Here is a 25,361-nt window from a genome sequence, read left to right as displayed (position 1 = left end):
GTGTTCCTGGTTTGAAAAAGTTTTGAAAAACATTTTGAAAAACTTTTGAAAAATTTTATGAAAATTTTTATGTCCAAAACAAACTCCAAACAAATCAAATTTCGTTAGTAACGGATGGACATCCTCCCCCAGACTTATTTCACACTGTCTTCAGTGTGATAAAATCTAAGAAAAGATGGATAAGAAAATATTATTTTTAAGTGTTTAGATGTACTTACCTTGCCAGAAGAATGAGTCGCGGTTGGAATGATGGCACTGTCAGTCGAAGTTTCAACGGGGCAGGAGTGATGGCCGTTTTCTGGATTATGATTTCTTCTCATCTTTTATTCGTTCTTCTTTGTAAAAACCTGAAATTAAATGAAACAAAAACAAAGCAACAAACTAGAGAATAAAAATCAAAGGGAAATAAGTAAAATACCGAGTGGGTTGCCTCCCACTAAGCACTTGTTTTAAGTCGTTAGCTTGACTTGGTGGTCTCTTAGGCATTAGGCGCATCTGCTAATGAGATTGGATCTTCCTTTTCTTCTTGAATTTCTGCAAGATATGGCTTAAGACGTTTCCACTGACAGTGAAATCGCCTCCTTGACGATTCCGTAGAACCACAGCACCATAGGGTAAAACTTCTTTGATTTTGAAAGGTTCAGACCATCGTGATTTAAGCTTCCCAGGAAACAATTTTAGACGTGAGTTATAAAGTAGAACCTGGTCATTAGGTAAGAACGTCCTAGGAACTAATTTCCTGTCATGGAATGCTTTAGTTTTCTCTTTGTAGATCTTAGAGTTCTCATAAGCATTATGGCGAATCTTTTCTAACTCATTTAACTAAATCAACTGTCTTGCACCTGCTGTCTGGATGTCGTAATTCATCTTTCTTATTGCCCATTCTGCCCTGAGCTCTAACTCCCATGCAAGATGACAAGTCTTACCATAAACAAGATGAAAAGGTGTAGTGCCCAATGGGGTTTTAAACGCAGTTCTATATGCCCAAAGAGCATCATCAAGCTTTGCTAACCAATCTCTTCTTGTTGGTCCTATTGTCTTTTCCAGAATTCTTTTGAGTTCTCTGTTTGATACCTCCACTTGGCCACTCGTCTGTGGGTGATAAGATGTAGCTACCTTATGTTTCACTCCATTTTTCTTCAAGAGATTCTCAAACACTTTGTTGATGAAGTGGGAACCACCATCACTGATGACGAGTCGCGGAACACCAAATCTTGGAAATATGATCGACTTGAACATCTTCATTACTACTTTTGCGTCATTTGTGGGGCTGGCTATGGCTTCTACCCACTTAGACACGTAGTCAACAGCAAAAAGGATGTACTTGTTTCCAAAAGACGAAGGAAAAGGACCCATCAAGTCGATTTCCCAAACATCAAAAACTTCGACTTCTTAAATGAAGTTTTGAGGCATCTCATGTCGCTTGCTGATGTTCCCTTGTCTTTGGCAAGCATCACACTTAGATATGAATTTATGGGCGTCCTTGAATATGGTAGGCCACCAATAACCAGCTTGTAGACCTTCGCGACAGTCTTATCAGTAGCAAAGTGTCCAACATAGTTAGATCCGTGACAATGAAAAAGGATTTCTGGAACTTCTTCTTTGGAGATGCACCTTCGAAACAAAATATCCGAACACTGCTTATAAAGATATGGTTCATCCTAAAAGTACCTTCTAACATCATGCAAAATCTTCTTTTTGTTGTAGCCGAAGAATCGTGGCGGTTCGACCTCTGCTGCTAGTTAATTGGCGATATGCATAAACCAAGGAAGGTTGGAAGGTTTTGCTTTTGGAGGTGGGGTTGGTCGTTTCTCTGGAGTGATTACTTTAGCATCACCATCTTTCTCCACGTCTCCAATAGGGTTTTGAGAAGTCGATGTTGAGCTTGCATCAGGTGAGGTAGTATTGCCCTTAGATTTCTTTGATTTGCACTTGGGATTTCCTTGCTTTGTGCTTAGAGTTTTTCGATTCGACAACTCCATTAGGCTCGACAAAAAGGTTTTGTATAGAAACGTGTTGGCACCTTTCCTTGTTATCTCCAGGGTCTAAAATCAACTTCTCTTCCTTGTAGATGGTTATACAGTAAGAGCTTCCACCACTACAGACTGCAGGATAGAAGATTCTCTTTTTGACTTTAGAAAAACAAACTCTTTGGTTGGGAATCAACAACTGCCCCCACTGTTGCAAGGAATGAACTTCCAAATATTAACGTCCTGGGAGAGTTATTTTCCATCTCAAGAATGTGAAAATCAACAGGAACAAGACACCCTCCTACTTGCACCATCAAATCCGTTACGAAACCGTATGGAATCGTGCTTGAATTGTCTCCAAATTTAACGGAACCGTGAGGAGGTTTGATATCACACATCCCCAGCTCGTTTGAAATTGCTTTAGACATCACATTTACATTTGCTCCTGTGTTAGATAGAGAGTCAGAAAATTCCACGCCTTCAATTATGCAGGAGAAGACAAACTTCACCGAATCATTTATCTTATGAAGCTTCCTTTGGTGTGAAACTTTGCCTATTGCATCATACTCTTCAGGACATGATGGAGATTCAACTTCAGTGTCTTGATTTCTAGGAATAGGCGTGGCTTCTCTCTCATCATCAGTGTCTATGACATTGCAACGCCACATTGGATTGTCTACAGTTTTTCCTGGAAGATGACCATCTTGTCTCTTCACACTTTCTCCAATTTTCCGATTTGTTTCTCGAGCATCTTGACATGAGTTGAGAGGTCAGTGAACTTCTCAAATGACTCCTCATTATTCTTGTTGAGGTAATCATACATGATGTCTAACTTGTACCCAAGATCGTTCATGTTGTCTAACTTAAGCTTAAGGTTGCGGGTGTCTTGGGCGATTTTATCATGTACCTCAGCGATTCGTCTCTCGATAACTTTGGTGCTTTTTGAACTATATATGGTTTGTGATAGCTGCACGTCCATGCTATCAACATGAGTGGAAAGAGCTTCAAATTTACCATTAAGGTCATTCTATAAGAAGTCCACTCTTATGTCCACATTGTCTGCTAATCTTTGCAGCTTCGTAAGAAGTGGTTGCACCATAAGCTCGAGCTTGTTGTCTTGAGAGGTTGGGTATGATTTTGGAGCAGATTGGATATTCATATGGGCGTTATCTTGTGCTCCAAGTTGATGATTAATCTCAGCTGCATTAACTGCTTTGCAGACATTAACAAAACGCTGCTGATTTTTGAGAAACAATTTCACCATGGCTTTAAGTTCTTCAATTTCCTCATGATCATGGGAAGTAGAACGTGACGTTCTTCCTTGATCAGGAAAATTATTTCTTCTGCTTGTAGCAAGATTATCAATCAAGATGTAAGCTTCTTCCACAGTCCTTGTCATGAAGTTTCCATCGCTTGCTACATTTACAGGGTGCCTTAGTTGTCCACTCAAGACCTTCGTAGAAAGTGTTCAAGATGCATGTCTCTATAAAACCGTGGTGAGGACATTCCTTAATGTAGCATTTACAATAATCCCAAGCTTCATGAAAAGGTTCGCCTCCTTTTTGTTGGAACCTATAAATTTTGTCTCTAAAGAAGTTTGATCTAGAGATGGTATAGAAATGGTTAAGGAAGGCAGCCTTGCATTCGTCCCATGATCCTAGTGAACCAAGAAACAAAGACTTAAACCAAGCATGTGCCTTATCATAAAGAGAAAATGGAAACAACTTGCACTTTATGTAATCTGCAGGAACTCCGATCGATTGCTTGGTGCAGCAGATTTGTTCAAAATCTTCGAGATGGTCCATGGGGTTGTCCGATGCATCGCCATGGAACCGGTTCTGCTTGACCTATTTTATGAGCTTCGTGCTAATCTCATAGTCTACGTTGATGGGTTGTAACTAATGGGAGAACGGTTCTCATAGAAAGCATACGTTATAATCTCTTAGAGTTAAGCGAGGAGCGTCTTGGAACCTAACGTGCTCATCAACGTTTTGTTGGACGTGGTGGTTATCTCTAAGCCTATCTAATCCTTGCAAGTGTCTATTGTTATCACTCATCTCTAATTTTTGTGTTTTTTTTAAATTAATTAATTAATTAATTTATATATATATATATATTTTCGTTTTTTTGTTTTTTTAGTTTATATATATAATTTTTATGTTAATATATATATGTTTTTTATATAAAATAATAAATATGTTTTTTTAGTTATATATATATATATAGATTTATGTTTTTTTTGTTTTTTTGTTTTTTTATATTAATTTATATATATGTATATCTATTTTTTATATAAAATAATAATTTTTTTTTTCAAAAACGAACAAGAGAATGTACCCGATTCTGACCAAAAACTCGTAGGCAACGTTAAAGGTCTCCGGCAATGGTGCCAAAAACTTGATGTGCTCAGGTTTTAATCCTAGTTTTCTGCAAGCGCATAGATGTACGTTGTTGTACTTAGGGGCCGATCTACTGAAGACCAAATAACTGCAATATGAGTTTAGTTGAGATGAGAACTGAGCTACGATGAAAATATGGGTGTTTGTTTGGGGGTTGTGAATAGTGACGAAAATAGCAAATAATAAATTTAAAAACAAGTAAACAGTAAGACCAAATCAATACGAGAAGGTGTTGGGCGTTGGGGAATTCGCCGGGAATCATAGACTAGCTAACAAGATAATTAAACATAGAGTTATAGATATGTTCCTGAAATCAAACCCAGACTAACCTACTCACGTAGTATTAATCACAAATCAATTCACTCAGATTTACTAAACTCCTATTCAGTTCTCTAAGTGTCTAGACAAATTAGTTTGATAATTTCACAAAACGCTTTGGATCGACTCACGCTGTCTAAGAGAATTTGTTCATCTAAATATGGTTAATTGATTCGAAAACACTTTCGGTGAGTTAATAGACCTAATTGCAGTAGCTAGATGGTCGATCCAAGCCACATAAACGAAACACAAATTTGGACGAAGAAATCTAAATATAAAATCTAATCTAACAAACCAGATTTTAATCCATGAATTCCCTTTGAAAATCCCTTAAAACCCAACAAGGGAATTACTCAATCATAGTGTATAAGAACATCACAGAAGTATTGTAGTTTGCTGGAAATTAAATAAGAGAAAGGTAAAGAACAAAGAACGAGGATGAAGATGGAGATCGATGATGGCTCCTTTGGCGACTCTTTCTTCTCCCGAAGATGGCAACTCCAAAGGTATGCGGCTCTTCTCTGCTTTCTCTCCATGACTTGGTCATTAGAATGACCTAAAACGAGTATATATAGCCTTCTAATTCGTTGGAAACATCTAGGGTTTGAAGAATAAGTAGTGGGCTGAACTTGGGCTTGAATTAGGTCATTTTCGGACGTCAACGATGTCTGGACGCGGTCGTGGTGGTCTTGACCGCGGGGAATCATGGTCTGGCCGCGGTCGAGGCCTATGCTCTCCTTCGAGACTGCATTTTCTGTCTTTAGTGCATCGGGAATATCTGACGATCTAACCGTTGGATTGTCTACAAACCAATTGCATTAGAAAGCTGGTTATCTTTTCTATGTTTTTTCAAATTTTGGGGATGATCAGACGGTGATAATGTCTTCATCGAGTGTCATACTTTTGACAGTCTGCATTTATCAAAATTGCTCATTTGTTCCAAATTGCACATCTTTAGTCCAAATTTCCTGAAAAATCTTTTAAAACTCTAAAACATAGAAATCACTTAAAAATCATTGAAAACAGAGTTAAAACACCTGAATAAAATATTAAAATGATCCATAAAAATGGTCAAAATCCAGTGTTATGAGAGTTGTTTTTCTTCCACAGGTTATTCATCGTCTCATATGTGGTGGTGATGATGGTGGAATCCTCTACTTTGCAAATCGGTATCGACCTCTCCTGGCTGGGAGTTATATCTCCCTAAATACCCTAATGAATTGCCTTAATAGAGGCAAAGGGTGATGGGTCTGAGTTAGAGCCGATCGGAAGTAATTTATCGGAGTCGAGAAGATTTTCAACCATTTGTCTGTCTCTGTGGAAGGAGTTTAATCAGTACATCTGAAGGCTGCTAGGAGTAACGATTTTCACAGCGGCGATTGAAATTTCTGCATATTCTGGCGACAGGCGGTGAAGAACGTCGATGTCTGTGAAACGCTACTTCTTCTCTAAGATGCCCACGTACCAAAACACGTGGCCTCTCACTGTTTGATCTTATCGCTTATGCTTTTATTAGGCTCTTTGGGCTTCATGTTGTACTATAATTGGCCTATTGATGGGCTTTTAATTAAAACTTTGGACGACAAAAAAAAAAAGAAGAATGTGTTAAAAATACAGTAAAAACTCTCTAAATTAATAATATTGAAATTTTGATATTTTATTAATTTATAGATTTCAAATAAAACTCTTTTATTTCTTATTAATTTTAAAACAAATTTTTTTGAAAGATTAGAATCTTTAAAAAGTTATTTCTAAAATTAAAAATGAGTCCCAAGAAAAATTTAAGTTAAAAACATCACTAAAATCATATTTTAGTAAATTAATTCACTTATATGTTTATATCAAATTTTGTTTATGGTAATTATTAATTTATGATATTAATAGGACCATATATTTATATTAGAATTTTGGTAAAATTATTATCTTATTATCTTATCGAATTGTGTCATATTTTAAACTAATCCAACTCGGGATCATAAAAAATTATTAATTTATATATAATATTTATTAATTTATCGAGTATTAATTTATAGACTTTATACTGTACACGGAATCTTATACAATGAAATACACAAGAACTATATTACGGGTTGATTGTGAGGTGAAGGGTCGTGCATTTTTCAGAAGATGCATAATTAATTTGTAAATTTGCAGAAAATCCTTATTTTTATCATCAAAGTTTTGACCTGTGTCGGGAAGTATCTTGTCTCATCATATAACCACGAGGTTTCTCATAACGTCACCTATCAGTCTTATCCGATGGAGAGTTTCAACCTCTTTCCTGAGAATAGTTTTTTTTTCATATCCTTAGTTCCTTACACCAAGCATGATATTAGGTCTTAGAGCATGTTCAATGCAAGAACCCCATAAGACCATCTCCAATGGTAAGCATCTCCAATGGTAAGCACTTCTTACCAATTTTTTTATTTGTTTTTATTTGTTATTTTTCTGTTTAAGAATCTCTATTAGTTTGTTTTCAATTTTGCAGCCTCCAGTGAGAGGTGCTTAAAGTGAGGGGCTTAAAAAAAATAATAATTAAAATATCTGAAGCATTATTATTTTGTAAATAACAATTGTTTCATTGATTTTAATTTCAAACATAATTACATTAAGAGAAAGCATATAAAACACAGAAGTGCAAATCATAAACCGGAACAACATTTAGTTGTAATTTTGACTTATGCCAAATTTGCTCCATATATGCTCAACTAAATCATCTTTCAATTGTTGATGCATTGTTCGATCACGAACTCGATTTAGAATGCCTGAAAAAAAAAACGAATTCATTCATCAGTAGAACAAACAAATCAGAAACAAAAACAGAATCCCTAATCACAGAGAAAATCAATTTGGTTTTTGATAATTGATTCCCCAACTAACCAACACGAGAAACCCTTATTAATCCGAGAAAATCAATTTGGTTTCTGATAATTGATTTTCCAACTAACCAATTCATCTAAGAAATTCAGTCAAATGGAAAAAAAAAATCAGATATTACCGGCCTTTTCTTCTCTCCATCTCCCTCTATCCAGAAATTTTCAGAAGTTTCTCCCCTCAAAGAGACGAACCTATTTGAATTGACATGCATGAACAACTTGCTGGAAACACATATCAATCGGAAATTGAGTCGAAGGAGAAAAAAGTTTGCGAAAAAATAAGTCAAAGGAGAATAGAGAGAGAGAGTTTAATTGAATGGGAAAAAATGAAAATGTTTCAACCAACCAGAAGCTGCCACGACAGAGTTGCTTAGAGTCTTTAAAAGTGCTTAGGGAAGAACCGATGCTTAAGATTTAAACCATTAAATCTTGATTTTTTTCTAATTTTTAGCTAACCAACTCTTAAGCACCCTTCATTGGAGATGTTCTAAGGGATTATAAAATATTCCTTATGGGGTTTTCCTCCAAGGATATTCAGGTTCAATAAATGCCCATTCCACTAGAGTTGTAGGATTCACATGTCTTAAAACGGGGATTTTAGAGAATTGAAAAGATGCAAAAAAACAAGGACTATAAAATTCAAACGGAATGGACTATAAAATTCTTAAAATTTGCGTTTGATATTCAATTTTTATTGTCCCCGTTTGATATTCTAAACAGGACTATAAAAACAGGAATTAACTAAATTGAAAATCCCCGTTTAGGGCTGCTAAAAAACAAGGATTTATTAAACCTGTAATTCACCTTTTATCTCCAATAAATGCCTATAACTACCAGACCGATGGACTTGCCCGTGCAATCTTAACGCCCCCAAAACCCCGTTTTTTTATAATATTCAAGTTTGAAATAAAAATATGGACAATAAAAACTTAAAATTCTGAAACAAATAGATTATATTGGTATAAACTATATTGTTACTCTTTTTTGTTTGTTTTTTTGTTTTTGTGATTTGTTTAACGCATATAAATTATATTATTAAAATACATACATAATATATAAATAAATAATTGTACTATTATTATATAATAAACATTTTACTGGAACGTAATCTATATGTCTAGTTAAAGGCCCATAATTTTACTGGCATAATCAATTAGACATATTAGACATAATTGACGTATAAGACAAGTTATAAATGGACCTCTCTTGTAAATATATATGTAATCATAAAAAAAAATTTCAAGACACCAAAAATTACGATATGCAAATATATGTTCTTGAGCTTTTGTAAAGCATATAAATTATATTATTAAAATACATACATAATATATTAATAAATAATTGTAATATCATTATATAATTAAAAATGCATCTATGACAATGATAACATACCTCAAAATATAGTTGTAATATCATTATACTTTATATTATGCATATATATTTAATTTGTGAATTATGCAAATATATAAACATAGTAGTATAGGATAATTTGTTAAAATATAAGATAAAATAATATAAATGGTTGTTATGATCTAAAATGGCAGAATTGTAATTATTCTAGTGATTAAAGACCACTTTTAATATAACTCTGAGAAGTTCTCTGAGCTTGACACCTCAGCATAGCACAATTGTAAATCACACATGACACAAATGTCTTTTTAATGTGTCCTTGTAAAATAATAATAGAAGATTTTATTGTAAGTAGAGTTTTTTTTTCTTAATAAAATATACTTGACATGAAAAATATTTTAAACATTTTAAACATAGAGTTCTAATATTCATATCATTTTTTAATCAAATAATTAATTATTTTAATTTTTAATATTATATAATATTAACATATAATTTAAATATATGCATAATGGAGTTTGTTAAATAGATAATTTTATTTCATAATTTATGAAGAAACAAATAATAACATATAAATAATTTACTGACTTTATAAATCATATAGGGTTTAAATGATTTTTTCTCTTTCTCTTTATCCAATCAGAAATCGACACGTGTGTAAGAATTCTTGTTAAGAACTGGTTTTTTAAGGTTATTATTTAAGAACCAGTTTTTAGCTATTAGTTATTTTAAATACAAAAATGCTAAGAACCCTTTTTAAAAACTCATAATCAACATGCTCTAAGATCTTTGCCGGCTAAGCCCTAAAATTACTATTATTTTTTTCTTATGAGAAATCAACTTTATGTCCAATCATGTACTAGAGCATTGAAAATTATTGGAGAGGGGATACATATCCTTTCATTTTCTCTTAGAGCATGTTTATGGGAGAACCCATGAAGGTTTTTTAATTAATATTATACTAATAATTGATGTTAATAATCACACTAAGAAACTTAAGGTTTTTTATAGTTTATTGGAGAAACCCCAAAGAGTTCTTAAAAAAAATTGTATATAAAACATTATTGATCATGAAAATTATGACAATTTAACATACAAACATTTTAAAAAACAAATATTTTCCTCATAAGATCAATTATCTTGATCCTGCCCAAATTTTCGCCAAATATGGTAAACCAAATCGTCTTTCAATTGTTCATGTTTGTCTTTATCACGAACTCTTCTTCGAGCATTCATCATATTAGTATTATTTGAAGGCATGTTTGTAGAAAATGAGAGATCGACCTGTGAACTTCCGTTTCCTTCTCCTTCTTGAAATCCTGAAACATCTACTAAAGTGTACCCATCTCGTTCGTCTTCTACTATCATGTTGTGGAGGATGATACATGCTCTCATAATCTTTCCTATTTATTCTTTATCCCAATAAAGAGCCAGGTTTTTAACAATGGCAAATCGAGATTGCAAGACTCCAAAAGCAAGTTCAACATCTTTTTGGATAGATTCTTGATGTGTAGCAAAACGTTTTGCTTTTGAACCCTAGGGAAGTTTAATAGATTGGACAAACGTAGCCTATTTGGGATAAATACCATCTGTGAGATAGTAAGCCAAATGATACTCGTTTCTGTTGACAGAAAAATTCACTTCCAGAGCTTGACCATTTATTATATCATCAAAACCAGGTAACCGATCAAGAACATTTATATCGTTTAAGGTACCTCGAGGTCCAAAAAACGCATACCATATCCAGAGATCATAGGAGGCTACCGCCTCTAAAACGAGTGTGGGCTTTCCAGAACCACGAGCACAACCCGGAGTTGAAAATATGGTTTAACCATGAGCATCAACCTTGTGTTGAAAATAAGGAATTTTGTTGGAAAGCCGATCGACGATGTGCAAGAACAATGGTTTATTCATTCTAAAACACCATCGGAATATATTGGCTGGGTATACTGCATCTTCAACGAAATAATCGTTCCATAAACGATTGTGGCCTTCTTCACGGTTTCTTTCGATAACCGTTCTTTTTTTTTCGTGACTTCCATGGCTCTTCATGATCACCATAAGCAAGTAAGAGATTTTCAAATGATTGATCAAAATGTTGATAAAAATATTGATCAAAATATTGATCAAAATGTTGATCAAAATTATCAGGGTTTGAAGAAGAAACCATTTTAGTAAAGAAGATTATATGGCAATCAGTGTGGTGTTTATGAGAAAAAGAGAAGATGGCGTATGGTGTAAAGAGGTGGGAATTTGAGGAAAATGGTTTTGATAAAAAGACAAGATGAACAAAAAATATTGATCGCTTTTGCAAATACAAAGAGAAGGTTTTGGCAAATAGAAAGAGAAGTCTCTATTTTGGTTGTGAATTTCATGAACATCGATTGGCAATATATATAGTCTAAAGACATTGTATACATGTGGACATGGTTTAATATTGGAATAACTACAAATACAACACAACCAATGAGAAAAAAAATGGCGATATTGAATAATTTTTAAACAGTCATTATTCCATGCCATATTCTACACTTGTATCCTTGTGTCACGAGGAGCTTCTTCTTATATTATACACTTGTATCTTTGTGTCACGAGGAGCTTCTTCTTATATTCTACACTTGTATCTTTGTGTCACTAGTCTGCAAAAAAAAACAATGTTCATTAATATAAAGAAACAAACATGATCGTCTTCTTTGAAACCCAAAACTTTTAAAAACAAAAACCGAAGCTTATACAAACACAATACACTCTCTTAGAAAACAAAGTTATCACTTTTCATTTACGGCAAACAAAGTTACAACTTCAACACAGAAAACACAACATCACAGTCACTTAAGCTATTAGAAGCAAAACAACACCAACACTTAAAGATAAACACATAACAAATACTACATAACAACACCAACACTTACAGAATATTTACTTCAACGGTCTCTTAGAACACAAAGTTGAAAGCACTAAATATCCATCAGCTCATTGATGAGCTTTCTCTTTAGAGCTTCTTCATACTCAGCTAAAGGTTCTTCTTTTGCAAGCAATCTGTCTAGCACACTCATCTTAAACACTCTTTCCTTCGTAGCGTTATCCTTCTCCCTGATGCTCCACATGCTTTGAAACTCTTCTGCAGCTTTGACCTCCACCGTTTGTCTCTTAGCGATGCCTTTAGATGCCTTAATACTAGGTGGCCTTTTGGTTCCTTGAGCCTCTCCACCAGTCATTGACTCCTCAGCTTGAGAGGTTGCGGTTTGTAGACCAACATCACATCTTCTCTTTTTTGTGCTTCCACCCGTTTTTGAAGAAGAGAGCTCACACCACTTTTGATCATTTTTAAGCTCCTTCCAAGCATGCTCCAGTGTAAATTTTTTGTTGTAGTCGTTGTAGAACAACTCATGGGCCAGCTTCAAGACATCATTTTCATTCTGTCCACTGGTCCTCTCTCTTGATGCAGCTTCGTAGGAGCCACATAATTTGTTGACAAGATCATTGATCTTTTCCCAACGTTGCTTGCAATGATCTGGCTCCCTCATTTCTCGACCTGCAGCCTTTGGATAACCTGCAAAGTAAGCAGCAACACGGGACCAGAAGGCACCATTCTTTGCTCATTCGCCACTACAGGGTCCTTTGATGTGTTCAACCAGGAGCTGATGAGCAACACATCATCAGCCGGCGTCCATATTCTTCTTGTGCTTCTCTCTGTAGGCTGAGCTTCACCATGGCTGGATGCCTCAGTAGATTGTGTACTAAAGAGAGGATCTGGGTCGAATGTGTGAAAGGGTTCATGTTGGGAAGTCTTTTGTTGACTGTTCAACAGATTAACAAAGTTTGAGGGCTGGGAGTATGGATTCTTAGAGGAGAAATCCATAAAAGGAAAAGGTTAGAGAAAAAAAAGGAGAATGATGTTTACGGTTTGCAGGTGAGAAAGAGAAGAAGTTGTGTTTGAACAGATTAAAGAAAGAGAGAAAGGGACCGATTATTAATAGAAGAGAACAAGGAAAGAAGAAAAAGATTTCAGAACTCATCAATGCATTCATAACACCTAAAGCAAAAGTTTTAACCATATCGACTTGACTACTATCTACTAAAACAATGCATTCATCACAACTAAAGCCTTCATTTTAACTAAACTATGTTTCAAAACACCAACTATTCTTCACAACTAAACCATAAACAACTAGCTTGATTCATAATACCTATTTAGCATTTACTACGGCAGTTGGTAAACTTACCTGTAAAGCTCCCAAAGCTCCCAAAGCCATGCCTTTGTCAATACACACTGACAACAATAACAAACACAATGAATTAGACAAGTTAACAAAGAAATACTCATCCGCAACAAACCAAAAAAACCAATCGATATGGTTGACGTGCATCAAAATATTTCTTCCCAAATGCAGAATGATAAAATAAAATTAGGTTGTTAAGTCGTCGTCGAATTTTTATATTTTGTTGTCATCGGAGAAAACAAGTAAAATCAGTCAAAAATCAACAATCTCGGCGGCTGTCCCATTTCGAAGAAAAATTGGTACTTCTAACACTAACTTACATATGCTTTCTACCTGTATTTTAACTCTCTCTCTCTTTTTAAAAAGAAACCATAAAATGTTTTTTCTCAACTTGGTTTATTCAAAAATTGAAACCTAACAAAAGTATTTCTCGATCGAGACGAACTTTCGACTATAATTGCAGAGTGGATAGTGGTGAACCATTTGCCATCGTGATATTATTAAACTTTGTATGCTATTGTTTTATATGTCCACCAATCTAATGCTTGAAATCACTTACCTACAATGGTGGATCTAAAAAAAAATTTAGTTAGGAGCATAGGTTTATAAACAAGAAAAATAAATTTAGTTGGGAACAACTTATTCTATTAGTCGTTGAGAGATGAAGAAGACGATGAAAGAAGAAAAGGGAAGTTTGTTGGAAGATATTTTCTATTAATCTGGGAAATGAGATTATACAAGCTTATATACAAATGCTCTGTATCCTAAACCAAACTAAACCAACTATGCAATTAAATTATCATTAAACCAGCAAAAGGAAACCGATTTAATCTGTATAATAACCAATAGTCCCCCTCAAGATGTGCCATAAATGTTGTGAAGGCTCATCTTGGACTTATGATGTTCAAAAGGTTGAGGGAACAACGGTTTGGTTAGGATATCAGCAACTTGATCCTCTGTGTTGACGTGCAGAGTCTTTAGTTGGCCTCGATCCAGTCTTTCACGCACATCATGACAGTCATTCTCGATGTGTTTAGTGCGTTTGTGGAAGACTGGGTTCATCGCAATATTGATCGCTGCAGTACTGTCAGAAAAAAACACAGGAGTTGGTGAATCAACTCGTAAATCCACTAAGAGCTTTTGTAACCATGTTATCTCACGGGATGCAAGGGACAATACACGATATTCTGCTTCTGCCGTTGAGTGAGAGACAGTGTCTTGTTTCTTGGATTTCCAGGAAATGATAGATGATCCAAGAAACATACAAAAACCTGTAGTAGACCGTCTACTATCCTGACATGAAGACCAATCTGAATCTGCAAACCCTTTCAATGTTAAATCAGAGTCTGAAGAGTAGAATAGACCTTGTCCAACTGTGCCTTTAAGATACTGCAATATCCTATAAACAGCTTTAAGATGAGTTGTTCTCGGATCTGCAGAATATTGGCAAAGTTTGTTAACTGCGAAGGTAATGTCTGGCCTTGTGTATGTCAGATACATTAGTCTACCAACGAGGCTACGATACATGTCTTTGTTGGGAATCGGTTCGCCATCATGCTTTGAAATCTTCAAGTTGGGAATCATTGGTGTAGGAGCTGGTTTACAACCCAACATTCCAGTAGATGTTAGAAGTTCCAAAGTATATTTGCGTTGGCATAAAGATATCCCAGAAGCATTACGAGCCACCTCCAATCCCAAGAAATATTTCAAAGGACCAAGAACTCGTAATCGGAAATGTTGTTGCAGATCAGCGGTTAAAACTGCAGCTGCAGCATCACTTGTGCTTGCGATGACAATGTCATCAACATAGACCAAGACTGCAATGAAGTCACCATTACCACAACTCTTCACAAACAATGTATGATCTCCCGTACCTTTCTCAAAGTTCAGTTTCAACAAAACCTCTCTGAACTTCAAAAACCACTGCCTTGACGCCTGTTTAAATCCATAAATGGATTTCTTGAGTCGCAAAACAGCTTTCTTTGGTAGCGAGTCCCCCTTTCTCTCTGCATAACCATCAGGTAATCTCATATAGATTTCCTCATCAAGATCACCATTAAGAAATGCATTTGAGATATCCAGTTGGTGGAGAGACCAAGACTTAGATGCAGCAACTTTTAATAACAGTTTCACCGTTGCAAGTTTAGCCACTGGTGAGAATGTGTCATTAAAATCAAGTCCTTCCTTTTGAGTGTAGCCTTTGGCTACAAGGCGAGCTTTATATCGCTCTAGACTTCCATCAGCATGGAATTTCAAGGTAAAAATCCACCGACAACCTACAGCTTTCTTGCCTGGAGGTAATGTGGTGACATCCCATGTTTGAGAAATTTCCATAGCTCCAAGTTCTTTATCAACTGCATCACACCATTCTTTGGACCCTTTTGCCTCAGCATAGGTATTTGGAATGGGGATTTTGGTAATATTGTTGATAAAAGAGTTATAAGAAGGAGAGAGTTTGGAATAACTCAAAACTGAGGAGATGGGATGAGATATATCAGTGTTTAATGAATAACAATGATAATCGTTGAGGTGTGCAGGAGTTTTGGTTTGTCTGCGAGGTAGAGAATATGGATTTGGTGATAGGGAAGGAATAGTATTTTGTGATTTAGTATGAATTGGTGGTGAAGCTGAAGACAAAAGGTCCAAAGATGTAAAGAAATCAGAATGTACCTTCGGTTCAGCTTCTGTTGCAAAAGGAAAGATCTCCTCATGGAAGATTACATTCCTCGAAATGAACACATTATGAGACTCCAAATCCAGTAACTTGTATCCGTTATAACCCGGAGGATAACCAATAAAGATACAAGCCTTAGATCTTGCTTCAAACTTATGCATGTGCTTCAGAGATGTGGAAACATAACAAAGACATCCAAAAGTCTTGATTTGAGTATAGTCTGGAGCTTTTCCCATTAGCAATTCGTGAGGGGTCTTATTGTGTAGTAGCAGAGATGGTGTTCTGTTGATGAGAAACACTGCCGTGAGAATACACTCTCCCCAATATGCTAAAGGAATTTGAGACTGAAACATCAAGGCTCTGGCAACATTCAGAATATGCTGATGTTTGCGTTCCACAACCGAGTTCTATTCAGGAGTTTCTGGACAAGAATGAAAAGCCATAATCCCTTTTGATTGATACAACTGTGTGAACCGTAATTCTGGTGCATTATCTGCTCTTACTGCTTTCACTGTCGTTTTGTATTGATTCTCAACGAGTTGAAGAAATGCAAGAAAAACAGTTAAGACGTCACTATTTTGTTTAAGCAGATAAACCCATGTTGCTCTGGTGTGGTCATCAACAATCGTTAAAAAATGTCTATAACCATCCACCGTTTCAGTTGAAAAGGGTCCCCAAATGTCGATATGTATCAAATCAAAGGGATTATTACAGATATTGTTCTGAGAGGGAAAAGAAAGTTTCTTCTGTTTAGCCAAATGACACACATGACAATGTGCAGGCTTCTTATTCTTGTGTTTCGCAATTCCTAGAGTCTCAGAAAGAATATCCAGACAAGCAAGAGAAGGATGTCCAAGTCTGTTGTGCCATACTCCAATGTCAGCTACAGCATTCACTTGAAATCTTTGCACATCCAGAACATATAAGTTGGCAATCCTTTTACCCGTTCCAATCATCAACTCTCTGGTACTGTCCTGAATTTTACAAGAAGATTCATCAAATATAACTCGCGAGTGCAGATCAGTGGTTAACGAACTGATACTGATGAGATTTAGGCGGAACTCAGGTATAAACAAGATATTCTTGAGAATTATGTCTTGATTAATCTGAACAACTCCAATACCACTGATCTTCACAATCGATCCAGTAGGAAGTTTCACAGCACTATTAATTGAAGTATCCAATGATGTGAACATGGACCGGTCGTGAGACACATGATGAGTGGCTCCGGAGTCAATAATCCATGTATGTCTAGACAATGATGTCTTAGACACAGTTAAAATACCAACAAAATTGAAGGTAGAGTTTGAGAAATCAATACCAGAGGCAGATGATGTTGAAGCCACATTGTTAGAAGTAGTCACTTCATGAGATTGATTCAAAGACTGATTTTGAAGCTGAGAGCTAAAATAGGCAATGAAGCTTTGAATCTGATCTTTGGTAAGATTCTCAACAAGGCCACTCATATCAGACGCATTACCAGAAGGCTTTTGATCAGAAGATGTAGTTAAGGAAACTTGAGCAGTAACAGGAGGAGTTTTCTGAGACTTCTCATTTGATTTGTTTCCTTTTGGAGTGAAACCAGGTGGAAAACTGTGTTTCTTGTAGCACCGATCAGCAATATGACCAACTCTATTACAGAATGAGCAAATTGGCCTCCCTTTGTTCGGTCCAGATTGAACATAACAAATAGCTGCAGAATACATGTTTGAAGTGTTCTCTACAGTTACTTGAAATGCAACCGGAGGAGGAAGTTGATTGGAGAAACCTTTCTGGCTATCGTCTTGATCCAGGATGTTATAGACTTCAGGAAGACTTGGTAGAGCTTTCTTTGGAATGATCTGACGGCGAATCAAAGCATATGAGTCATTGAGCCCCGCTAAGAACTTCACAATTTTAGATCTCTCTGCCTTCAATTGCAGACGAGCAGCTTTTCCACACGTACACGGATCATCTGGTTCATCTGTGTTCTCCAATTGATCCCATAGTGTTCATAATTGAGTGTAGTAATCAGATAGAGACATAGAACCTTGACGCAGATCATGTATTTCTTGTGTGAGATTGAAAGTTCGTGGTAGATTAGTAAGATGAAATCGACTCTGTAGATCTTTCCAGATATCAGTAGCATCATTCATACGCAACACACTACGATAAATCTGGGAAGAAACTGAGTTGAGAAGCCAAGATTTGACCATACTATTGCATCTAGACCACAAATGAAATTGAGTATCTGATTCCAGAGGACGAGGGATAGATCCATCGATGAAACCAGTTTTGTTCTTAGCATCTAAGGCTACAAGCATTGCAGCATTCCAGTCATCATAATTCGTACCATCAAGACGAAGAGAGATGATGTTTAAACCTGGATGATCGCCGCTATGAAGATAATATGGCGATTGTGTCGGATCAGAAAACATCGGTAATGCAACAGTTCGCGAATCACCAGCAGGATCTGTTATCGGAGGAGAATCTGTTACATCGACGACGGATCTAGAAGATCGACGAGCTGGAGTCGTATCATTCCGAGTCGAAGTGCGAGCTCGAGTTGAACGACGAGGGAGATTTTTCAGAGACACCATTTTCAAATGAAATTGAGTTCGCGGAAACCAAATTTATGATGAAAATGGCAAAAACGAAGAGAAACGAGCTGGAATTAGAGCTTCAATGGCTCTGATACCATATTAGTCGTTGAGAGATGAAAGAAGAAAAGGGAAGTTTGTTGGAAGATATTTTCCATTAATCTGGGAAATGAGATTATACAAGCTTATATACAAATGCTCTGTATCCTAAACCAAACTAAACCAACAATACAATTAAATTATCATTAAACCAGCAAAAGGAAACCGATTTAATCTGTATAATAACCAATATATTCTTTTTTTACCACTAAATTAAAAAATTTTGATTAAATTTACTTAAATTATTTTTAAAAAAATATAAACAGGAGGCATTTAACCCCATTGAGTTCTCACTACTTCTGCCTCTGCTTACCTATATCAGAGGTCGATAACTCGATAATTCAACTGAAAAAATATCTTGAAATAATTTAAGAGATTACAAGATCGAATAACAGTTGAAACGGATAATAATATTAAAAGCTGACTCGAGCTTAGGCAATGTACATCGGTTAACAACCTCTTACCTATCAAAAAAAAGAATTCACTTACCCATGATATATTTAGAGATCACCAATTTATAAATATCAATTCCTTTCTCCTGTCATGTTTTGAATTTAGTTCCATCGACCGTGTGCGACGTCACTTCTGCATTGATAAATCAAATCGAACCCCAATGAAATCGAATCGAATCCAGAAATAATTTTTAAAATATTCAAATGGGTTTTAAATCCTAAATCCGAATAATCCGAACTGAGTCCGATCTTATTCTAACGCCCAGGACTAAAGCACTCTGGCGTGACAATAATAATATCCTATACATCAGAATCTGGTTTTATGGCAAATTACTACTAGTCTACTACTAATATGTAGTTTGTAAAATATAGATGGGGTGAAAAAACAAATTCACATGATTAAGCCCAGGCCCAGCAACAAAAATAAATCATTAGGATTTTAGTTTCACACTTCCTTCGTCTTCCTCATTTTCTGGATTCAGGTTTCTAACTCAGACAATCAGTAGGAGAAATTACTATACATTACAAATGCTTTCTCAGTTCTTCGACCTTTTCTGATTTTGTCTTCTGATTCCGGTTCGGGAGCTCAAATCGAACCTCCACTAAAATTCACAGGTTTTTTTTTCCTAGGGTATAGTCCCGTTCTGAAGCTTTCAACATTCCAGCTTTTTCTAGGGTTTTGTTTTGTGTGGAAATGCTTTTCAGTTGTTGCTAGTTGTTTAGAATTTGTTTCTTACGGTGATTTCTATTTCCCATTTCCTTTTCTTTTTCTACATTAAGTATACAGTGTCAGCATATGCTTTCTCAGTTATCCGAGTGTTTCCGATTTTGTCTTCTAGGTTTTTTTCCTGTTTTAAGCTTTCAAAATCCCAGCTTTTTTCTAGGGTTTAATCTCGTTTCTCTGTGTGTCTATTTTTTCAATTGTTACTAATTCGTTCTTGTTTTTTTTTTCATGGTCAGATTGTAAAAGGTATGGACAGAATCAGTGGACTATCCGATGAATTACTAGCTAAGATATTATCCTTTGTTCCGACAAAAGTTGCTGTTTCAACTAGCATTTTGTCTAAGAGATGGGAGTTTCTTTGGATGTGGGCGTCTAAATTCGAGTTGGAGAAGAATCTTTTTGGATCAGAAATTGCAATTAAAGATTTTATTAACAAGAATCTGCCATTGCTTAAAGCTCCGGTCATAGAAAGCTTTTGCATCGAATGTTATTCTTCATTTCAACCAGAGGATATTAATCGGTGGGTTGCAATCACGGTTTCTCGCTTCATTCGTGAGCTTGATCTCGACTGTAAATGGTTTAGTTTCTCGGAACCTGCTATTTTATTGCCGAGCAGCTTGTATACCTGCGAATCGCTAGTGACTCTGAAACTTAACGGCAAGAAGATTATTGTGGATGTTCCTCGCACGGTTTCCTTCCCTTCATTGAAAAACTTGCTGCTTGGATCTGTGACTTATCGGGATAAAGATTGTCTCCGGCTGCTTTTATCTTATTGTCCTGTTCTTGAAGATCTTGTTATTCACCGAGAAAGTTCTTTTGACAATGCACAACCGATCGTTGTTATTAGTCCGTCCTTGTTGAGGCTAACCTTACCGATTGAAGATGATGGAATTAATTGTCCTGGTGAGTATGTGTTAGTTACTCCTTCTTTGAAGTATTTCAAAGTTGAAGATCATAATGGACGGTTCAACTATTTGATCGCGCATATGCCTGAGGTGGAAGAGGCGGATATCAATGTTGATGAATATCTGGAGCGTATCTTCGAATCAATCACATCTGTCAAACGACTTTCGTTATGTGTAATGTACAACATTCAAGACGGGGTAAGTAAATCTGTTTTCATCTATCACCTTTGAAAGTTCGATGTCGTTTTTTATATCACTTAGAACACTAAATTGGTTTATCTTGATAATGAAGTCTTTTGTTATTACATTGTATTTTGTGGTGCAGTATTTGTATCGTGATGGTATTTTCTTCAGTCAGCTTGATCATCTGAAGCTATGTATCTCCTTTGATTATTGGTCGAAGTTACTTTTCCGGTTGCTCCAAGATTCTCCTAAACTGCGAGTGCTCAGTCTTACCGTCGATGTAAGTTTCTCCCTTGACTGTTTTTCTATCTATAATCACTCTCTATGGTGTAGTCTTATTAACAATCTCTCTTTTTAAAATCTAAAAAAAAAAACGCAGATTGAAGGACGTTTTAAGAAGTATGAACCGATTAATTGGAACAATGACCAGATCTCTGTTCCTAGCTGTTTGTTGGAGAGCCTTGAAACTTTCGAATTTGATGGGTATATGGGAAAACAAGAAGAGAGAGATTTCGTGAGTTTTATCATCAAAAATGCTTGTCACTTGAAGTCCTCATCAATCACGCCTTGTACCATTGCAGAAGATTATTCCTCAACGAATAGTTCAGATGATTAAGGAGATGTTTGTATTCGATTATGGATTTTTAGGCTTTGTTTTGTTATGTCCAAGAACAATTAGGTACTTTAGTCAGATGTGTAAACTGTACTATCTTTTCATGTGTTGATTCTAATATTGTCTGGTTAATTTGTTGCCTATCTTTTACATATTCCATGTTTCTAACCACAATTAAGAACAGATAAATGATATCAAGTCTATACTCAATTCACTGGAATTTGATGCAAAATCTTCGTTTAAATTATAAAGTACACTAGAGAACAAAACTTCTAAAATAGTTAGTTATAAATACCAAAATACAAGCACTTAAGCACCAAATTTGGCAAAAGAAAGTATAAAAAATCTGGGAAGAAGAAGAGATTAACGGGTTTTATGAGGTTTTGAAATCTTCTTCTTTCTCTTCTTGATAGATTTGGGTGTTTTGTTCTTCCTAGACTCTCTCTTCTCTTCTTTCACTTTCTTCTTGTGCTCTTTCCTTGCAGCTTTCTTGTCTTCAGGACCCGATTCTTCTTCACTTTCACTATCATCGTCTTCTTCTTTTTCACTTTCTTCTCCTTCTTCTACCTCTTTTTCCTCTTCTACATCCACCTTTAGTTGCTGCTCATCTACTTTAGGAAGAGCTTCCTTAAGACCCGTTATTGTTTTGTACAGCATGTCTCCTGTGTCCTGCCCGCTCGTTATCTTCTCTACATCAGCCTCCGGGTTATTCACAGCATCCAAAGATTTTGGTATATAAGACTGATCATCACAAAAAAAAACAATTAGATTTAAGATGATTATATAGCTTCACAAATCACTTGTAAGGACTGGGTACTTCACTAACCTTCATGAATACTGAATCCGCCATTTCATCCTCTACGGATATCTCTCCTCGCTCTATCACTTTGCGTTGGACCTGCCCCAGACAATACATACTTCATCAATTTGACTATGCTAATACATAAACATTACAACTTTAAACGTGAAGCAACGAATACCAAATAAAAAGGTATTTACACACCTCTTCCAAGTAGCTATCAACACTTTCGTCTGAAATTGTCGGGTCAACAATGAAGTCAAATAGCTCCCTTATGGTCATTACAGCAACACCATGTTTTTTGAAAAAATCCTGCGCGTGAAAGTAGAAATAATCCATATATGAGAAACACTTTCCAGGCAAATTAAGCATTGTTAGAACAATCTATAGTATTAGCACTTACTGAGACGTGGTCACAATCTTCCCGTAGAAAATTGAGGGCAAGAGGATGGTCCAGATCCACAGATTGTGAAACATCAATTATATAAAGGTGCCCCTGAAAAGAGTCAAGATAATATCAAATATATATGGCTTCTCTGTTTGTTTTAAACTTATTTTTGTTTCCTTTTGCTATCAGGAAAAGGAGCCATCAAAACTCACCTCAAAATAAAGTATGTTATACTCACTGAGATCTCCATGCACCAATTTGCACTTTTGATACAGTACTCGCATTTGAATTATCAACTGAGAATCAAATGAAAAGATGTCAGTGAATTTCCGATATGATAGACCATACATAGATTAATCGTGGCTGTAATGCCACCTGATATGTTTCAAAGACGATAAGTATAAGTAATGTTTAGCAATAAGACACTCAGGAACTTCTAAATGAGAAGATAAGCCATTCACATACCTCTAGATAAGACTCACGTAACTTGTCAAGTGATAATGCAGCATCCTTGAGACGCGGTGCAGCCCAACCATCCCTTCCTACAAATATATGTATAAATAAAACAATCTTAGTCAGTTTGATACATCATTACTTCATCATTTCTCTAGTTCAATGAAATATGATGATGAATTATAGTGAACAGAGACGAGCAGCCTGGAATCAGTGACCAAAACAACATATAATGCATTAGTGCGAACCTATAAACTCCATGACTAGAACATGAAGTCGAAGAAGGATAGGAACTGGACACCTAATTCCTGCTGCCTGAAGTCTGCCAATAAAACATGTATATAAATAAATAACGAAGTTTAGAAAAGTAAGTACATCTCCTGCTTCTGATTAGAAAAGAAGATATGTCAACCTAAATTAACGATGTAGAAGGAGTATAGCAGAGAGGACAACCAAGATTGCTTATTCTAATTTCACTTAAGTACTAACATCGAGCATACACCAACAACGAAATGTAGGTTTTACCTCTTAAGATTTCTGTGTTCCTTTTCAGCCCATGTCTTCACCATCTTCCGGGGATTGTGGCGACAGTAGCCATGTCTAAAACGGTAATCTCCTTGTACATATCGATCTCGGTCCCTGAAATCATCAAAGTTGAAAATGGATTTCCAATAACAAAATAATCAAGTAAAAAAGAAAAAAATCAGCGAAGAGATCATGAATTCCTTTAGTAGCTCACTTGAAAACCAGAACGGATGTCTTGTACACTTTTATTGCAAGTTCCGCACCGTCAGATTTTGTGGCATGATAAACATTAGCCTGAAAAAAGGTAATAAATGAGAGCACTGTTAACAAAGGAATTCAAACACATGACTATCCAGTAAACATTCAGATATGAGAGTAATGAATGTGACCTACTTCTTTGCCTGTCGAAATACAGCCATTAACATCATTGAACACACCACGATTAAGCATTCTAAACAAAACCATACGGGTCCTCGGATCAAGAACCTGGAACAAAAGAACAAACAACATCAGCACATTGCCAGAAAACATTTGACAAAACATCAAATATTTTTAACGGTTAAGCTTCTTCACCTGTTCAACTGATGCTCGATCTGCTTTATCAGTATTTCTGCTTCTGCCAATTTCTGATTCCCTAAGACTTCCACGAATCGCAGTTGTCACAGAATTTGACATTCCAACTTGTACTCTTCCTTCCCATCCCTGCGTCCCCAAATCAACTCATATCAGTTTCCATAAACACCATAAACTCAATGTGAATTTGAGCAGAGTCTATGAGCAATCCAGAAGATTATTCAAATTTTAATCTTTGACAAAGCACAACTCGTAACAACGAAATCAAAGACTCTGAAGCTGAATTGAAAAGAAATTCGATAATTATGCAACAGAAAATGGAAGAACTATGAGGTCCAAAGGAGAAGAAACGTCACCTCCAAAGGAGAAGCACGGACATGACTAGAAAGCTTCTGAGCTTTGTTTGAAAGAGGCTGAAGAGCGCCTGAGTTAGGACGAGCTCCATGTCCACCGTTAGCATTAGGGCGACGCGCATGAAGAGAGAACCCACCACCAATGAGCTCATCATCGTCTTTACCGTCGAGCCAATCAAGAGCTTCACCGATATCGGAATCTGAAGAAAGAGAGAGATCGTCCTCGTCATCGTCTTCAATCTCTTCCTCATATTCCACAGCCACCGGGGGAATAATCGGCGGCGGCTCTGCTACAACTTCGGCCATCGTTTTCTTGGGAGGATTAACTAAGCGGCGAACGAATGGAAGAAAGATAATCAGTTGAAGCCCTGTTTTTTTTTTTCAGTGTCAATGCTGGGGAAGTTGACACGTGTCCCCTTAGAATATTAATTTTAAAAAATTTCACACCTGTGGTAAAAAATCGAGGGTCCAAACGATTAATCAGACCCAATAACAGGCCCAACTGGAGTGGAACGTAAGCAGAATTCGTTTCCCCTTCTCAATTATCCAAGTTTGTCGATGTGGGATGATGACTCTTATTTATTGTGATGCAGCTTCCCCTTCTCAATTATCCAAGTTTGTCGATGTGGGACAAACCAAAAAACAAACTTTTAAAAAACTTGTCATTGGTATTTATGGGTTTCAATTAAATTTGGGTCCTCAACACATCCACATATCTTCTAGATCCATCATTATGTACATATATATACAAATTTTAGTTCATATATATATCTAATATAACAAAATTAATCTTAAAAATAAATAAATTAAAAAAGAATTAAATTTATTAAAATATTATATGTAAAAATTAATTAACTCTCTCCAGCTGAGTGACACGTTAACAGTTGAGAGAGTGACACGTATCA

At 35.9% G+C, this 25,361-nt stretch overlaps 3 protein-coding genes and 1 non-coding gene across 5 annotated transcripts; 2 read left to right on the top strand and 2 right to left on the bottom strand.

Moving 5' to 3' along the window:
• The first annotated feature begins 3,458 nt into the window (after positions 1–3,458).
• LOC112088326 lies at positions 3,459–3,569 on the top strand. Its single transcript, XR_002900487.1, has one exon. It is a non-coding gene; the product is annotated as a small nucleolar RNA R71 (small nucleolar RNA).
• Positions 3,570–11,870: 8,301 nt separating this feature from the next.
• Positions 11,871–12,440, bottom strand: LOC112088056 (glutathione S-transferase T2-like). The gene has a single exon (XM_024158210.1). The coding sequence runs from the start codon at positions 12,438–12,440 to the stop codon at positions 11,871–11,873; it is 570 nt and encodes a 189-aa protein (XP_024013978.1).
• Positions 12,441–19,431: 6,991 nt separating this feature from the next.
• Positions 19,432–21,497, top strand: LOC18021856 (FBD-associated F-box protein At2g26860). Of its 2 annotated transcripts, none has more exons than XM_024158378.1 (4): positions 19,432–19,555; positions 19,901–20,767; positions 20,895–21,032; positions 21,132–21,497. In XM_024158378.1, exons 2-4 carry the CDS (start codon positions 19,913–19,915, stop codon positions 21,366–21,368), a joined length of 1,230 nt encoding a protein of 409 aa, XP_024014146.1. In that variant the 5' UTR covers positions 19,432–19,555; positions 19,901–19,912; the 3' UTR covers positions 21,369–21,497. The 2 variants fall into 2 exon arrangements, with proteins under 2 accessions (XP_024014146.1, XP_024014147.1); XM_024158379.1 differs by having other exon boundaries at positions 19,452–19,571.
• A 71-nt stretch (positions 21,498–21,568) lies between these two features.
• On the bottom strand, positions 21,569–24,804 carry LOC18021855 (serine/threonine-protein kinase RIO1). The gene is made up of 12 exons (XM_006405008.2): positions 24,460–24,804; positions 24,104–24,232; positions 23,924–24,016; positions 23,745–23,824; positions 23,531–23,644; positions 23,254–23,327; positions 23,018–23,094; positions 22,765–22,848; positions 22,568–22,660; positions 22,369–22,476; positions 22,192–22,263; positions 21,569–22,106 (listed from the first exon to the last, which is right to left on the bottom strand). Exons 1-12 carry the CDS (start codon positions 24,760–24,762, stop codon positions 21,729–21,731), a joined length of 1,605 nt encoding a protein of 534 aa, XP_006405071.1. The 5' UTR covers positions 24,763–24,804; the 3' UTR covers positions 21,569–21,728.
• Positions 24,805–25,361: the final 557 nt, after the last annotated feature.

Source organism: Eutrema salsugineum, unplaced genomic scaffold (genome assembly GCF_000478725.1).
Source record: "Eutrema salsugineum unplaced genomic scaffold, Eutsalg1_0 scaffold_15, whole genome shotgun sequence".
Lineage (NCBI taxonomy): Eukaryota > Viridiplantae > Streptophyta > Magnoliopsida > Brassicales > Brassicaceae > Eutrema > Eutrema salsugineum.
This window is presented reverse-complemented; position numbering and strand designations above follow the sequence as displayed.